The following is a 17,077-nucleotide window of genomic DNA, read 5'->3' as shown; positions in this document are numbered from 1 at the left end:
TAATCTTAAATTTTCTTCATTTAAGTCACAGTCTTATGTAACTTTGAGTTTGATTTGTGGAGATTTTTATTTTATTTCTGTGCTCCTGTGTTACTTTAGTTGTTCGTGGTATTTGATAGATTGTTTCTCTCCCTTACTGTGCTCTTCTATTGTTTATATACTGTTTTGCTCTCAACAATTCAACAGATTGATTGGTAGGGCATTTTCTTTTGTTTTTCTGTAAATTATGCCAGCTTTTGTTTTCTTCTACCTGCACTATTTGGCCTCTGAGATTACAGTGGAACAGTATCACTTTGGTTAAGGAAAGTGGCATTTACCCACTGGGATTGCGGGTGTTCCATCTATGACTGGCTCACCTCGAGTCCAGGGCACTACCACTGTGGTGGGGGTATGTGGTGGGTGGTGGAGAGCCAGTTTTGCAAGTTTCCAGTGCTAACTCCTTGTTACTAATGGTGCCTCTATTGAGCTCTTCTACTATGGCTGGAGTTCATGATTTTATGACTCCACCCTCTGCCAGCAATGGCTATTGGCCCTGCTATATTGTTTCAGACTTCTCCGTTTTCTTCACCTGGCTCTGTTGGGTTGGCTGGGACTAGGGAGGCTAGTTTATGACTTGTGGCTCTTCTCCCCTGCCAGCATTGGCAGGCAGCACCTGTGCACTGCCCAGAACTTCTGAGCTTTTTATATGAGGTTCTGCCAGATGGGTGTGACTATGGAAACAAGTTCTGGATCTCACGGTTCCAGATCCACCTCCTGCCAACAATGGCTTTTGGCACACTATCATGGGTAAAGCTTCCCATCCACACCTAGTAAGGTCTTCCATGATGGACAGGGGGAAAGGGAGATGCTTTTCCAAAGGGAACTTCTGCCCCTCTTACAACCCAAGATGCTCCTCATGCTGAGATTGAGAAACCCTGAATGAAAGGATATCTATATTTTTAATATTTATAGCTGAGCTCTAAAATATCACTTCTCACATTGACTCCATAATAGAGATAAAATTTCCTGAGTTTATAGATAAAGAACCAAAGGCCTAAAAGTTTTATTTCTTGCCCTAGCCGGTTTGGCTCAGTGGTTGGAGCATCAGCCCACAGACTGAAGGGTCTCAGGTTCAGTTCTGGTCAAGGGCACATACCTCAATTGCAGGCTCAATCCCTGGCCTGGTAGGGGCACATCCTTGAATGAGAGACACCTCTCTCTCTCTCTCCTCCACTCTCTCCGAAAAAGCAATGGAAAAAAATATATCCTTGAGTGAGGATTTAAAAAAATGTTTAATTTCCTGCCATGAGCGAATATACTCAAGAGGCATGTGTAAACTTGTATATGCAGCATCTGAACTACTGAGTCCAACACTTGACCCCTAATATCTCATGTGATGTGCAGGAAGGTTCTTGATGGAAAAGACCTCAAAATACCTACATCTAAGTCTAATAATGGACCACAACATTGATACTCAAAGTGGTCCACAGACCAGGACATGCAACATTAATATCAACTGGGAAGTAATTACAAATACAGCATCTCTGGGCCCACCATGTAGCTGCCAAATCAGAATCCACAGCTGAACAAGATCGCCAAATGATTCATATACCCATTGATGTTAGAGAAGTTCTGTCCTAGAATGTTGTTTCTCAATCTTCCCACTGTTGACATTTTTTCTGGATAATTCTTTATGGTGGGAAAGCCCTGGTTGAAAACTACTGGCCTAGAACATGAAAACTGGAAAAATTGATGGAGGTCTAATAAAAGCTCATCTCTTTTTCAGTTATGACTTTGGCCAGATCACTTCACCTTTCTGAGCCACATTTCTCAAATGTAGAATGAGGTTTGTAATATGAATTTTGACAAATGGACTTTTGTAGAAATAAATGAGATAATCCATATAAGACTTTATATGGTGCATAAAAACTTCTAAATATGTCATATTATTAAGCAACGTTTTGTACATGAAGTGCTAAATAACAGCTCTTAATTTGTGTTGCATGAACAAAACTCCAAAGCCAAAAGTTATTGTATCCATAGTTTTATAGCAAAGAAATACTCCTCTATCCCTTGTTGAACAGGGTAATAGCAATTTCTGAGAGACATCAGTTATTCCTAGACAAAAGTGGATACTTTGGGAGTCCATGAGACCTAATCTAGATAGGCTATTCGGTCTTAGATTTAGAGAAAGCATTAACTCAAGACTGGGATATGACTACTGCAAGATTAGACCTCTGGAAGGCAGGTGAGTTTATAGAGGAGTAATAAAAACTGGATTCACCTGACTTCTAACCTGGCCTCTTGGGTGGAGAATTAGCAGGAATAATTTCCTTTGTGTCCAAACCAGTGTCTCACAGGGAAATGATGTGCTCAGAGGTGAGAGTAACGATGGAAACAGTGCCTAATGAGCAGACACGGGGAGCTGTATATATCTCCTCTACTGCCGTCCCTCAGCATGGGCATCCTTGAGCCGGACAGGACATGGTTGCTGCTTTTGGATTCTGGCTCAGGAACTGATGCTTCACTCCTTCCTGTTGTCCTCTCTGGGAACAGAGCTTCAGTCTCCATCTTCAGCCATCCAGGGAGGAATTCAAGACTTCCACACAGAGGCCTCCCTCTCAGAGACCCCATCCAGGTGAGTCAGAAGACCCATTAGGTACTTCAAAAAATGTTCAGTGATCATGGAAATGGGGAACCTTTACCTGAGTCACCAGAGAGGCAAACCAGTCTAACCTCAAGCCAAAAAATTGTCACACTTGTTTGCTAGGCACACTCATTGATTTATAATGAATTTATTTAACATGTTAAAAATAAAAGTGTCTTTTGGACTCAGAAATACAGTGATCATTGTTATAATTAAATGATGAGAAAGGAAGTTCGATTGGATGACAGCTAACAGGGGATGGGAGTATAAAGTGGTTCCAGTAAAATTAGAACATATCTGAGTTTTGCAGTTAAGAGGGATTGTAAAATAGAGAATTGAATTTTAAGGCCTGTGCAGTGAACTGAGGGCATTCTTTTCAGTGCTTAAGACGGAATGTATTTGAGCATGCTCTGTGGTTTTTTTTTAGGAATAGCCAGACCAAGGAAGGTAAATATTACTTTGTAACACATCTTGAGACAAACATTGTTAAGACATACAATTCACAATACTGTTTCTCATGTTAGGTATTCACATGAAAAATTGTATTTAATATGCAAAAAGAGTATGCTAATGAGCTTTACAATTATTTTATAGCCTAGAAGTTGGGAAGCAATAGAGACATTGGAGGTGTTGAAGAAAAAATTAGGCCTCAGCTCATGACCAGTAATAATCACTCATTTACTAACATGAAGGAACTACGCTAAGCTTTTTATATATATTAACTAAACCTGTCAACCACCTCCAGACAAAGGATATTGCCACTATTTGAGTAAGTATATTAAAATCTAGAATGGTTCAGTTGGCACTCCATGAACAAACAGCTAATATGTGGTAGATCTGAGATTCAAAAGCAGTTTTCTGCTCCCCAAAGTTTTGCATTTAATATCATTTTAAAAGTCTTTAATCATTTCATCTTTAAAAACCTACTGCCATTGTTATATTTGCAAGTTTCTGTCGTAAATTATACGTTTATTTCCTTTGCTCATTTTTCTAATGGGATGTTAAATCCATAAGGTATGTTAACATTGCAACATATCATGTCTTTCTCTTGAGAATTCATTGTTTTTTGCTGCTTTATTAGTTATTCTGGGCATCACGGGGATATAATAACTGGAGTTTGAGTGCTGCCAGAGCCAAGGAAGCTAGCTCCTCATCACAAACTCTGAGGAACCACCTGAGCATTTTAGATGTTTTGGGTGTGTTTTTTCCCCCACGCATGTCCATATCTTTCCTCTCTCTGTTTAAAGTGCTTTTTATATTTTCTTAAATAAAGGACTCCAAGTGGTCATCGGAATATAGAACCCCATGTTTACATCTTGATGGGAGATTTACCAACTGAATCTGATACTATTTTCACATTCTTCAGGGTAAAGATAATCTGATGTCACCATCTTCCTTGGATCAGCCTTCCCTAATGACTGTGGCTGGAGTAAGAAGAGCCTGGTAGTAACATGGCCCTAGCAGTCACAGTACACTCTGAGGGTCTGTGTGCATGTGTTGGTTGTTTTTGTGCTTGTGTATTTTGTGGGGCGTGAGCAGTTGTAGGGCAGGAGCACCTGAGCCCATATACTCTAAATGTGACCTTTAAAATACAGGTGCCAGAATGTGAGGCAATGAATGGAAATGAGGGGTCATTTCAACTGAAAGGATTTTTTGGGAAACAAAATAAATACAGTGCCGGGAACAACATGTGATGGAGGGCCTCCCTGTGTCTTGAAGTTTCAGCAACAGCAGGGAGGCCATCTCGTTCCTCACCTTTCCCTGACCTCTCATCCCTCTCCCTCTTGCTCACTCCCCTCTAGACACCCGCTCCTTTTGGAGCCTTGAATACCTGAAACAGTACCATTCTCAGGGTCTGTGCTTGGCTCTTTCACCAACAGGGATATCTTTGTGTCTTCCTCTCTGTCTTCCTTGGGGGTCTTTGTTCCAGTGTCACCTTGTTTACAGGGCTTCCTGAAGTCCCAGTAAAAAAAAAACCCTCACCCACTCTTTCTTATACCTATTTTTTTCTTCATAGCACCTTTCTCAATCTGGCATGACATGTTTTTTTGTACATATTCTTTCTTTTTTAATCTTCACCCAAGGATATTTCTTCCATTGATTTTTTTTTTTTTTTTTTAGAGAGTGGAAGGGAGGGGGAGAGACAGAGAGAGAAAAAACATCGATTGATTGCCCCCCGAGTGCCCCCCGACCAGGGCTTGGGATCGAGCCTGCAACCGAGGTACGTGCCCTTAACCAGAATCGAACCCTCAACCCTTCAGTTCGTAGGGCCAACGCTGCAACCACTGAGCCAAACAGGCCAGGGCTGTATATGTTCTTTCATTACCATTATATTCCAGGGCTTTTGTTTCCCAGTATCCTATACCCTCTGCCTAGGGAGATGGTCAGTACTCAACGCATATTCCTTAAGTGCAGCAAAGCAATTTTCATTAAAGTTGTGCAATACAGGACCTCCTGGGGGAAAGGTCTAAGTGGGATAGAAACTCCTAATCAGAGATGTCAGGGGAGATCCATAAAGATGACCAGATGAGTTCAAAAGATGTATATTAATTCTTGATGACAAAATATGAATGGTAGCATTTCAACTGTAACTAAGTCTGTTTTGTGTGAAAATTAATCATATCATTTTTTTGTTCTTAGCCATCACCTCCACCACATGGTAAGAGAAAATGATACCTCAATTTCAGAATTTCTTCTCCTGGGATTCTCAGAGGACCCAGAACTGCAGCCCCTCGTCTTCGGGCTGTTCCTCTCCATGTACCTGGTGGCCGTGCTGGGAAACCTGCTCCTCGTGCTGGCCGTCGGCTCCGACTCCCGCCTCCACACGCCCATGTACTTCTTCCTGTCCAACCTGTCCTTGGTGGACATCTGCTTCACCTCCACCACCGTCCCGAAGATGCTGGTGAACATCCAGACGCAGAGCAGAGCCATCACCTACGCAGGCTGCGTCACACAGATGTATTTTTTCATACTCTTTGCGGTGTTGGATAACTTCCTCTTGACCGTGATGGCCTATGACAGGTACGTGGCCATCTGCCACCCCCTGCACTACACGGTCATCATGAAGCCCCGGCTCTGTGGGCTGCTGGTTCTGCTGTCCTGGATCATGAATGCCCTGTATTCCTTGTTGCAAAGCTTAATGGTGTTGCGACTATCCTTCTGCATGGACTTGGAAATCCCTCACTTCTTCTGTGAACTCAATCAGATGATCCAACTTGCCTGTTCTGACACCTTTCTTAATAACATCGTGATGTATTTTGGAGTTGGGCTGCTGGGTGGTGGTCCCCTGGCTGCTATCATTTACTCTTACTCTAAGATCGTGTCCTGCATACAAGGAATGCCATCAGCTCAGAGGAAGTATAAAGCATTTTCTACATGTGCGTCTCACCTCTCGGTTGTCTCCTTATTTTATGGTACAAGCCTAGGAGTTTACCTCAGCTCTGCTGCCCCCCACAGCTCCTATGCAAGTGCAGCAGCCTCAGTGATGTACACGGTGGTCACACCCATGCTGAACCCCTTCATCTACAGTCTCAGGAACAAAGACATAAAGGAGGCTCTGAAAAGATTTGTAGGGGCAACAGGCATAAAAGGACCAGTTGTCCTAGAGATGAGGAAGTTCCCATGAGTGCAAGGCTCAAAGTCTTGGAGCCAGAAATTGCTATTCTTTAATTAGCATGTGGTTGTAGAACTTGCTTTTTTAATTTATTTCCTGGAATTTTGTTATAGAAATAGATTTGTGTGTGTATTAGCGTCAGGAATATAAGTTTGATGTGTGTATTAGACTTGAAATAAGTAACTCCATTTTGTGTGACTGAGTGTGACTGTGAGGCCTGCGTGCCACGATAAGATTAACACTTTGTAGCCCGCGCTCTGTAGGACCCCGATAAGACACACTGAAGACGCACCGCACCTTCAACTGGACTGTTAAAAGCAGGGGCTTTTCGGCCACACCCTTGGATGCTTGTCTGCCCTCCACAGGCTTCGTCCCCAGCTCCGGGAAAGCTGCCCCTGCCTTGCTCTGCCCCCATCTCTCTGCGGGAGCTTCCAGAGGGCTGCGGTGACCGGCGCCGTCGGGCCGCACCCCCAGACCTCGTGTGTGTTTCAGCGGATCCTCCGGGGGGCCTGCTGGTGCCGAGAGCCATCGGGAACTGGTAAAGAAACCCTGTGTGATTTGCTTTATGTTCGTCTCCGTCTCCCTTCTTGAACTTGAGTTATTGGCGCGGTCTCATTGAATCAAAGTGTCTCTCGACCCTCACGGGGGTATAGCCACGTATTGGGAGTTAGACCACCTGCGTTCATGTCTCCAGAGAAACTGGGACAAATTTCCATCTGTTTTTTTCAACTTTTCAATATAATTTAAGTAACCACTTTATTAAGATTTCTGCTCTGTTATACGAAATGTTTTCCCGTGTCTTGTTCCTACCTTTACAGTTTTTCCAACCTTAATCAGAAATACTTGGAAATTACAGTTTATTTTATGGGTAACAGGGATTTCTTTAGACATAAACAACAGTATGATGGTTTCCAGAGGGAAGGGGTTGAGGAGCTACTAAAGGGTAACGGGGGCCAAATATATGGTGGTAGAAGATTATTTGACTGTAGGTGGTGCGCACAAATGCAACATACAGATTATGTATCAAAAAAATATACTCTTATTATCCATAGTTACCCCAATAAATTTAATTTAAAAAAAGAATAATTTTTTCTTCAATAACATACATCATTGTACATAATTTGTTCTTATTTTATAAATTGAATAGTCTTAAGTGGTATGACTCGTGTAGAAGAAAAGTCATTTGGCTCTCAGACTATATAATTTCATTCCAGGAAAATCTTTTTGTTGTTCTTCTGTTTTTTTCCTTTTTCTTTTCTTTTTTTATTCTTTTGTGTGTGTGTATTTTTTTTCATTCCAGGAAAATCTAAAACCACTGTGTGTTTTTTGTTTGTTTGTTTTAAATATATCTTTATCAATTTCAGAGAGAGGAAAGGAGAGGGAGATACAGAGATAGAAACATCAACGATGAGAGAGTCATTGATCAGGCCCACAACCAGGGCATGTGCCCTGACCGGGAATCGAACCCCGATCACCTGGATCCTAGGTCGATGCTCAACCGCTGAGCCACGCCCGGCCGGGCTAAAACCACTGTTTTTTCACGATGATAACAGACTTTATCATTGTTTCATTTAAGTCCCAGCCTATTGATAGCGATGCCGTAGGCTAGGAATGCCTGGGGCACTGGCCTGGCCCTGCTACGTGTTATACAGACCAGAGTTGTAGCTGGACTGGCAACTTGTGGTCCTTATAATGGCTACAACCATCAGGAAACTATGAACACACAAGGTTCATTACCCACACAGCTCTCAGGGTGTTACCGGGTCTGCCTAGGGCCAGCAGGTAGTGTATGAGTTCTTGACTTTGTGCAGGAAAAAATTCACAACATGAGTCCAGATGACTATGAGGGAACATTTATTAAAACTGGGGACAGTAAAACAAGAAAGGGCTGAGTATAGAAGAAGCACCAGGAGAGCCTAGGCTGGGCTGCCCTAGCTCTCTGGGAAGTCAGAGAAAAGGAAGCCTTGGAGTCAGGTTCAGGGGACTAGCTGTTGAACTAGCCCACCAGGTCCTTTGTCCTGAGGCTTTTATTTCTTTCCTGAAGGCGGGAATCTTAAGGGAGGTCTCAGGGGAGTGTCTTAATAGAATATTCATCAGCTTTTCTGGTGTGCTTTTTCAGGGTCCTGGTCTCCACTGATTGGTCAGTGCCAGGGTCATTAGTCAATGTAACTGGTCCTGAGGCAGCCTGGCCGGTGACTCGTCTGGTGGCTTCACCGTTTACCTGGGCCTGGAGCAGAAATACAACTGAGGTCTAGATGTTATCGTCAAGGGATCTAAACAGCATGACCAGCAATATGCTGGGGGAGGATAAGTTACCCTGGGGACAAGGTTCTTGTTTTCCCAGTTTCGCCCCTTGCTAGGCATGTGGGCTTCCTGCCTTGGTGAGTCTCTGTACCTGACCCATCTAACACAAACTATTTACTCTCACTTGTCTCAAGGAAACCACAAGGAGGTCACAGGGAGAAAGAGCGACAGCGACAGCGACAGCGACAGCGACAGCGACAGCGACAGCGACAGCGACAGCGACAGCGACAGCGACAGCGACAGCGAATGGACTGGAGCTCTGCCTTTATTGGAGTCCAAGGGCAGGAGGGATAGGGTTTTGCAGATTTGTCCTCCCTTGGTGAATTTAAAGCATAAGAGTTGGGACTAGAGCAGGGGAAGAAAAGCAGGATCACTCCTGAGGTAGTTATCTAGGCTACTCAGGGTTTTCTAAAAGGGGAACTTCATGGGTGGGGACAACCTAGGTGCTTATTGAATAGCTGCATCATACAATTGGCAATATGTTTATTCCACACGGTTATCTTTGAAGTGATGTCTCATAAATCAAAAGCTTACTGTCAGTCACACGACAAACGTGCTACTCTGGTTTTACCTTCTTTCCCGGTTTTACTGCCTAATTCAAAACCTTTTTCTTATTTATTGATTTGAGAGAAAAGCATGATCCCCCACTCCCCCCATGAACCTTGGCGGGTCCGGACGATGCTCTAACCAGCTGAGCTACTGAGCGACCCGATTCCTTTTCTTAAGAACCAAATGAGAGGGGATGGGGAAGGGATGGGGTGCAAGGCTCAAGGCTGGCAAGGATCAAAGACTGAAATGGGGCCAGGCTCCTTATTACAGATGGCGCGGCCGCGTTTAAGTGAGTTTCTAAACAAGGGTCGGAGTTCCGTGAGCGGCCTCACACCTAAGCCAACCGCTTGACCCCCACTGGACGTAGGACCCTCCTGTTCGGCTGGGCCTGGCCGGGCTGCCCTCGCGCTCCGCTCTTGCTTGCACCCCTTGGAAACTCGGTCAGGAATTCCCTGCGCAAGTCGGTGACCCCGCATTCACAAACCGCTCGGCGGAAACAACGGAGGTCGTCCGGGCGCGAAAATCTCCAGCTTTAAGCGCAATGAAAGGGGAGAGGTCAGGCCCCCGCGGCCCAGCCGGGGCTTGTTTCGCTGAGCCACGCGTCTGCCGTCGGCTGTCACTCAGGAACAAGGGGGCGTGGCCTCGCGAACCGTCCAGTTAGGGGCGCCGCCGGGGCAGGTGGGTGGGGCAACGCTGAGAGAGGTCCTGGACTTGCCGCTGCTCCGGCGGCGCTGGGGTCGCGCTCGCGGCTCCCTCAGGGTCCCTGGTTGCTCTGCTGCGCGGTCTGTCGCGCTGTAATCGGGCTGTAATCGGGTTGTGGGAGTCCCGCAGGCAGGACTCAGGGACGCCCAAGAAACAGAAATGGTGAGTGCCGCAGGGGTGCAGAGATGGGCACCAGAGGCTGGTTGGAACCGGTTGGAATCGGCTCTGGCGGGACGGCCTCTCGCGGTCCCTCTGGAGTCTGCGGACCCGAGTCCACTGCGGTCCCCCCCGGCTCGCAGGGTAGGGGCGGGGCTGGCAGCCGACCCCCGCGTCCTGTCCCGTGAGGCGCGGCGACTTCAGCCCCGCCCCGGAGCCCCTCGGGGCAGCTCTGCGCCTGTTGCCCCGCGTCTCCCCAGATTGGCGCAGTGACCAGGGCGAGGGTCGTCAGGGGGCAGCGGTGACTCGTCTCCCGGGCTCGTGCGTCTGTGAGACCCCCAGTCCCTCCTTTCTCCCCAGAGGGCCCGTTTTCTCCCGAGTTTTCCAAACCTTTCGGTGCCCCTAGCCTGTCTCTTCCTGGGGCTGGCAACACCCCTGAATTTCCACGTCCCTCCTTGAATTCCGAAGCCAACTTCCCCTCTGCGATTCACAACATCTTTATCAACTGTTCGTCCTCCGTGGTTCATTTCAAACAGACCCAATGTCTTGTTTATTATTTTTCCACAGAGTCATGGACGGCTCGTGTGTGTGTTTTAGAGATTTATATTTTGCTTGGCTATTTTACATGAGAGGAAAGGCTAGAATGACTACCTGGACCTCTGCTGCTTGAAATCCTTGCACCCCTCCCGGAGGCTCTTCCCTGGGTGTTTTGTCCTGTGTGCCCGCTTCTCCCTGGGTTTGTCACCTTGCAAAGATTTACTAACTTATTTCAGTGTCCGTTTTTCAATAGGGGTAAAATGTATTTAATCAATAGAGCTTGGAAGACTATAAAATAGTTCCAAACAGGCAAAAAACAAACAAACAGGTGAATTTTAGAAAAAATAAAATGTTCTGTGATTACATTTTAATTTTGGATAGAATTCTTCTTTCACTCTTCCCCTGAGCCTGTGCAGTGAATGAGTGAGATCAGTTTTTTAGTTTGGGGTGTTTTCGAATCACATTGCAGAGTTTCGACTTGCAGAGCAGACATGTTCAAGTATGATTAATTAATTGCAAACCGGTTTCTTTTTCTAGAACTATAGTTAAATGACATGCTTTTTTGAATAGAATAGATATTTGCAGTTTCCTAGTTGAACTGGTAAAAGACCCTTACAGTTTTCTTCCTTTTTCTATAAATGATGGGTTTAAGTGATTTTGCTGGATTGTTCAAACACTGAGTTTGTGTCTTTTGCAATATGAACAATGGTCCAAAGCAACTCCAGTTTGGAGCAGAGGCCGGTGGTCAGTGACCCAAGCTAAGGCCCCCTTGAGCCTGCAAAGAGAAGTACTTGAAGGCCCAGTTCCTGGAGAGTCTCCCAGTGCTGGTGTCTTACCTGCTCACACCCACCAGGGAAGGAGCCTTTATACTGAGAGAAGCTATTCTGGAAAGCTGGGGATGCATCTGCACAGGAGGGGGAGGAGGGATGATGCCCCTTTGGTTGTGGTTTCTTGGGCCTAGACATTTTTAGATCTTATGTTTGAGTTTTCCATCCGCAGTGTAGGTGCACTCAAATTTGTGCACATTGAAATCTACAATAATCGGGGGTTCTGTCTCATGGACAGAGCATTTATGAATTGGGGAGATCATTTGGGTTAGAAGTTAAGCTTAATCAGGCTTAGAGGTTCCTCACTTGTGAGAATGGAAGCCTGGAGGAGGGAGCTACTGTGTTCACAGGAAAGGGTAAGATGTGTGGAGCTCCCAGAGTTCATTCCTAGGGCTGCTCAGGTGTCCCTCCCTTCCTGCCCTAGGGACTGACCCACTCCAGTGATTCTTTCTCAAGCAAGAGTACCTAGACCTTAAGTTTTCGATTATGTTTAACTTTCTGAATGTGGGGTGTTTTTTTCCCTAACCGTAGAGAAGCAGACTACTTATCAGTTTTGATTCCAGTATCTGTGTTTAATTCCTTTGGATTTCTTTATCCATTGAGTATTGATTGCAACCCTTTGATTCTAGTTTCCATTAGCATTTGAGCTTTTAAAATATAACTTGGTTGAGAGATGTCATGTGAATAAGATAACTGTGGGAATAAATAGAATAAATAGAATGTTGGTTTCATTCAGGCCAGAGAACCTGAAGATGTCAGATGAACGTTTTGAAGTTCTCAAGTGCTTTTTCCATTTTTAGGTCATTTTTTGTGTGCTCAGATCCCTATGGAACTTTGACAGTGAAAAGGGTAAAGTCTTCCTAAGGAAAATGAACTCCTGTTTTAATGAATGTGAGGGAAATTTTCAAATTTTTATTTTTATTCATAAGAGAAAAACACCTCTTATGTAAACATTTGAAATTTCTAGTAAGTTTCAGGGCTTAATTGCAAACCCCTAATGTGCTTTAATATGTTACTCATGCCTGAAAATATCTGCAGTGTGAAATATAGCAGAGAGAAAACTATCATAATGCTTTTTTTTCCTGTTAGTTAGAAAGGGATTTGTAAATTTATTTTATGTTCTGTACATTTATATCATTTAGTGTTTGAAGGATTAAATCTTGGAGTGGTTTCCTATGTAGAAAAGTTAAAATCTAACACATTTTAAAAGCAAAAGTTAATTTAAAATAATTATCAATCATAGGAAAACATAGTATATATAAATTTCTCTTCCTACTTGAAATAAATAATACATAGGAATGTTTAAAAAATTCCTAAGAGAGGAAACTAACTGAAAAAGATCACTGCCCGCATATCCTGCTCCATTCCTGTGCTCCTCCTCCAGCCACACTCCAGTAACCAGTTTTAATTATGTCTTGCTCATACTGTTAGTGTCTTTATATAAAACAAAGCCAGTATGAATATATAAAACCAAGCCAGGCCTGGCCAGACATGGCTCCACAATTGAGTGTCAACCTAGGATCCAGGCAATCGCAGTTCGATTCCTGGTCAGGGCACATGCCCAGGTTGCAGGCTCAATCCCCAGTCAAGGGCATGCAGGAGGCAGCCGATCAATGGCTCTCTCATCATTGGTGTTTCTATCTCTCTCTCCCTCTCTCTTCCTCTCTCTGAAATCAATAAAGATATCTTTAAAAAATAAATAAAGAGTATGATTTTAAAAAACCAAAAAAAAACAAGCCAGTATGAATGCATATTTTCCATACTTGTGTTTGTTCCTGTCATGAGTGGTCAGACTCCACATGTTTGATGTTTGACTTGTGAAAACTTAAGCCTCACCCCTCCCTTTTCCCCTTGCCCTTCTTGTCTGTCAGGCTGATAAGAACCTGGAGGCTCCTGCTCTGTGAGCTGCTGCTTGCTGGGGAGCCCCTCCTGTGAACTGTGCTGCCCTATGTTGTTGCATGGTTGACTCCATTGGGCCTGGATTTTACATTCAGAGGACTTTGAGTTGTGAGCAGAGTAAGGCAATGGAGCTGTCCTTACAGTGGTCCTGGGTTGATATCCCTGCTGTGTGTTTAGATTGAAGGTGAGACTGAGGCTGGGTTTGCCCACACATTAGGGGGAGATTTGAGGTGGGGGTATGAGGATGTTTCTACCCTATGAATGAGGTAAGCCCATCAGATGGTCACTCCTTAAAAGAGACAGGGACAGCAACCAGGAGGTGTCCAGATTCCAGAGGGCTCATCAGGACCCCTAAGTAACTCTGCTACCCCTGCATCTATTGCAACAAAGATCCTGACCCTTGGGGTTATAGTGGACAACACCATCATTTCAGTTTGGCACAGCAAAGGGGTTAGTTCAAACCCTACTTAAGTACAGGGTCCTTAAACTTTATACAGCAACCAATTGTCATGGAGGAGGTCTCTAATCCTGTTAGTGGCCTGATCCCCCCCCCCCCACCCCGGTGCCTGATTAGTGGTACGGGAAAATGCCTTCCATGCTTGACCGGGTCAGGATCATGACCTGTTCAAGTAACCAGCATGCCATGGGACACAGAGGAGAGGTACTGGTTTATGTCAGGAGGAAAATATCGATTAAGATCAGACAGTCTCGCCCTAGCCGGTTTGGCTCAGTGGTTAGAGCATCAGCCAGTGGACTGAAGGGTGTTGGATTCGATTCCGGTTAAGGGCACATACCTCTCGGTTGCAGGCTCCATCCCTGGTCTGGTCCACTCTGTCTGAAAAGCAGTGGAAAACTCAGGTGAGGATTTAAAAAAAAAAAAAAGATCAGATAGTCTCTGAAGGGCTTTGCGAGAAGCAATCTCCCTTCTGGTCCAGGTCTAGTTCTGGCTCTGGTCCAGGTCTAGCTCTGCAGTCCAGCAGTCATGTCATGGTACAGTCTCTCCCCCACAGGAGGAATGACCTTTGTTACTCCAGTCCCTTGAAAGAAGTCATGGTGCCCTCACCATGTGACTCAGTTGATTGAAGCGTCGTTCCTTACAATGAAAGGTTGCAGGTTTGATTCCTGGTCAGGACACATATCTAGGACCTAGGTTACTGGTTCGATTCCAGTCAGGGTGTGTACGGGAAGCAACCCATCTTGCTGGCTCGCTCGCTCTCTCTGCCTCTCCCTCTCCCCCTTTCTCTCTGTCTCTCAAATCAATAGAAGCATGTCCTCGAGTTAGGATAAAAAAAGAAAAAGAAACCATGGTCTGGAGGAGGGCACCCCTCTCCCAGATTCCTTGGTTCCCTGGGCTGTTCTTTGGGATTCACTGAATGCACAGCACTGGCGGGGGGGGGGGGGGGCGCGGGCACGGACTTTCAGGAGGACAACACAGAAACATGCAGGATGGAGTGGAGAGTTGCTCCACCTATTCATTCATTTTTTTCCTCCAACCCCTAAATCCTTCAAACCCAAAGATTTTTATTGGCTCATAAATTTTGTTCCAGGTTGTCATATACTCGGAATCATACAATGTGTGGCCTTGTCAGATTAGCTTCTTTCACTTAGCAATGTACTTTTAAGGTTCCTCCTGTTTTCATGGCTTAATACCCCATTTCTTTATTATCACTGAAAAATACTTCATCACATGGATTTACCACCAATTGTCTGTTTGCCTCTTGAAGGACATCTTGCTTAACTCCAGCTCCTGCCAATTATGAATAAAGTACCTACAAATATTCATGTACAGGTTTTTGTATGAACATCGGGTTTCAATTCATTTAGTTCTATACCAAGGAGTGTGATTGCTGGATCTTACTATACATAGTAAGAGTACATTTGATATTGAAAATTTCTGTCTCCAATGTAGGCATGCACAATTCCATTCCCACCAGCAATGAATTAGAATTACCTGAAGCTTCACGTCTCCACCAGTATTTGATGTCCTGAGTGTTTTGAATTTCAGCCATATAATAAGGGTATAATGATACCTTGTTCTTTTATTTGCATCTAGAATTTCTCATGTTATCTTGTGGGTGTTTATTACTTTTGCATTTTACATTTAAATTTATAATGTGTGTGTTTTTGGTTTTCGTTCTTTTTTAATCCTTACCCAAGGACATGTTCATTGATTTTGAGAGAGAGAGAGGGAAACATCGATGTGAGGGAGAAAGAGCAATTGGTTGCCACTCCTGGGGACCAAACCTGCAACCTAAATATGTGTCCTGATCAGGAATCAAACCATTAGATGTAAGGGATAATGCTCCAACCAACTGAGCAACACTGGCCAGGGCTATGATGTATTGAGTTAATTTTTGTGAAAGGTGTAATATCTGTATCTCCATTTGTTTTTGTGATTGCATGTGTGTTTGTATGTGGATATTCATTATTTCCAGCACGATTTGTTTAAAAGACTTCAGTTTTTCATTGAATTGCCTTTCTTCCTTTGTGAAAGATCAGTTCAGTATATCTGTGTGGGTCTATAGGAAAACAATTGACTTGTGTATCCTTAATCCTTACTATACTCTCATTAGTTCCAGGAGTTATCTTTATTGTTGTGGGCTCTTTCTGGTGTTTCACCTAGACACTCATATCATAAGAACAAGTAGGATGAGTTTAGCTACAGGTTTTGTGCATGTTCTTTCTCGAGAAGTGGAAGTTTCCCTCCATTACTAATCTGTTATCATACATGGATGTTCAATTTTATCAAATCGTTTACTTATTTCCCCCTCCTTTACTTTCTAATATTAGTAATTTCTGTCTTCCTTTTCTTAATTATCTTGTCTAGATGTTTACCAATTTTATTATCTTTTCAAAGATCCAACTTTTAAATTTTTTTCTTGCATTGATTTTCCACAATCATATTGATTTTTTTCTTTTCTTTTTCTTTTTTTGTTTTGTTTTTGTTGTTGTTGTTGTTGTTAATCCTCACCCAAGGATATTTTTTCCATTGATTTTTAGAGAGAGTGGAATGGGGATGGAGGGAGAGAGAGAGAAACATCAATGTGAGAGAGACACATTGATTGGTTGCCTCCCTCATAGGCCGGGGATCAAAGCTGCAACCCAGGTACATGCCCTTGACCAGGAACAAAACCCACAACTCTTCAGTGCACAGGCTGACTCTATAACCATGGAGCCACACTGACCAGACGTCTTTTTCTTTTTCTTTACGAGATCGAGTATGGCAGCTCCTAAGTTTAGTGCCAGAACATGGCAGGGCAGCCTCTAGAATGACTTGTGGGGAAAACTTTTTCTCCTAAAATTAGGAAAATGGAAATTTTGTGTTCTTTTAGAGGAAAGCACTGTTCCTTTATGTGTTCTATAACCTTTGGCAAATTCGTTATTAAATTATGTGGACTTAAATGAACTCCCATACAATATACAGCTTTAAGCCTCTTCCTCCAGGACAGCAAGTCCCAGGGTACACTGTTAGGGTTACTGGATAGAACTCCTATGGGCAATTCTCTCACTATATGTTCTAAAAATTTGGCTGGAAGAAGCCCTGAGCTCATGAGTATTGGGATTTTGTACTCTAACTTTTCACACCTTCTTCCTTGTGTCTGAGCTATAAGTTCCAAATAACTTTCTAGCCCTGTTAAATTGAACAGAGAGAGAAAATAACTGGGTCTTGATAAATACTACACAAGTTACAAGCATTGCTTTTCTACAAGCATTTTTACATTCAGCCAGCTGCGCCTGATTACTGGTAAAGGCCCAGAGGACTTTAGGATGACATGGTCAGCTGGCTTTGTTGAAAGTGATTTTCACAGGCCTCCTGGACTCTCATGTTTGGTGATGGGAATAGAAGGAAAAGCTTACAGTTCT

The 17,077-nt window shown here is 44.0% G+C and overlaps 1 protein-coding gene across 1 annotated transcript; it reads left to right on the top strand.

The window, feature by feature from the left end:
• Positions 1–5,282: 5,282 nt before the first annotated feature.
• Positions 5,283–6,251, top strand: LOC107541517 (olfactory receptor-like protein OLF4). Its single transcript, XM_016218604.2, has one exon. It carries the CDS (start codon positions 5,283–5,285, stop codon positions 6,249–6,251), a length of 969 nt encoding a protein of 322 aa, XP_016074090.2.
• Positions 6,252–17,077: the final 10,826 nt, after the last annotated feature.

The sequence above is a fragment of the Miniopterus natalensis genome, chromosome 4 (genome assembly GCF_054644295.1).
Source record: "Miniopterus natalensis isolate mMinNat1 chromosome 4, mMinNat1.hap1, whole genome shotgun sequence".
NCBI classification, from domain to species: domain Eukaryota; kingdom Metazoa; phylum Chordata; class Mammalia; order Chiroptera; family Miniopteridae; genus Miniopterus; species Miniopterus natalensis.
Note: the sequence above shows the minus strand (reverse complement) of the source record. Positions and strands in the feature narration are given on the sequence as shown.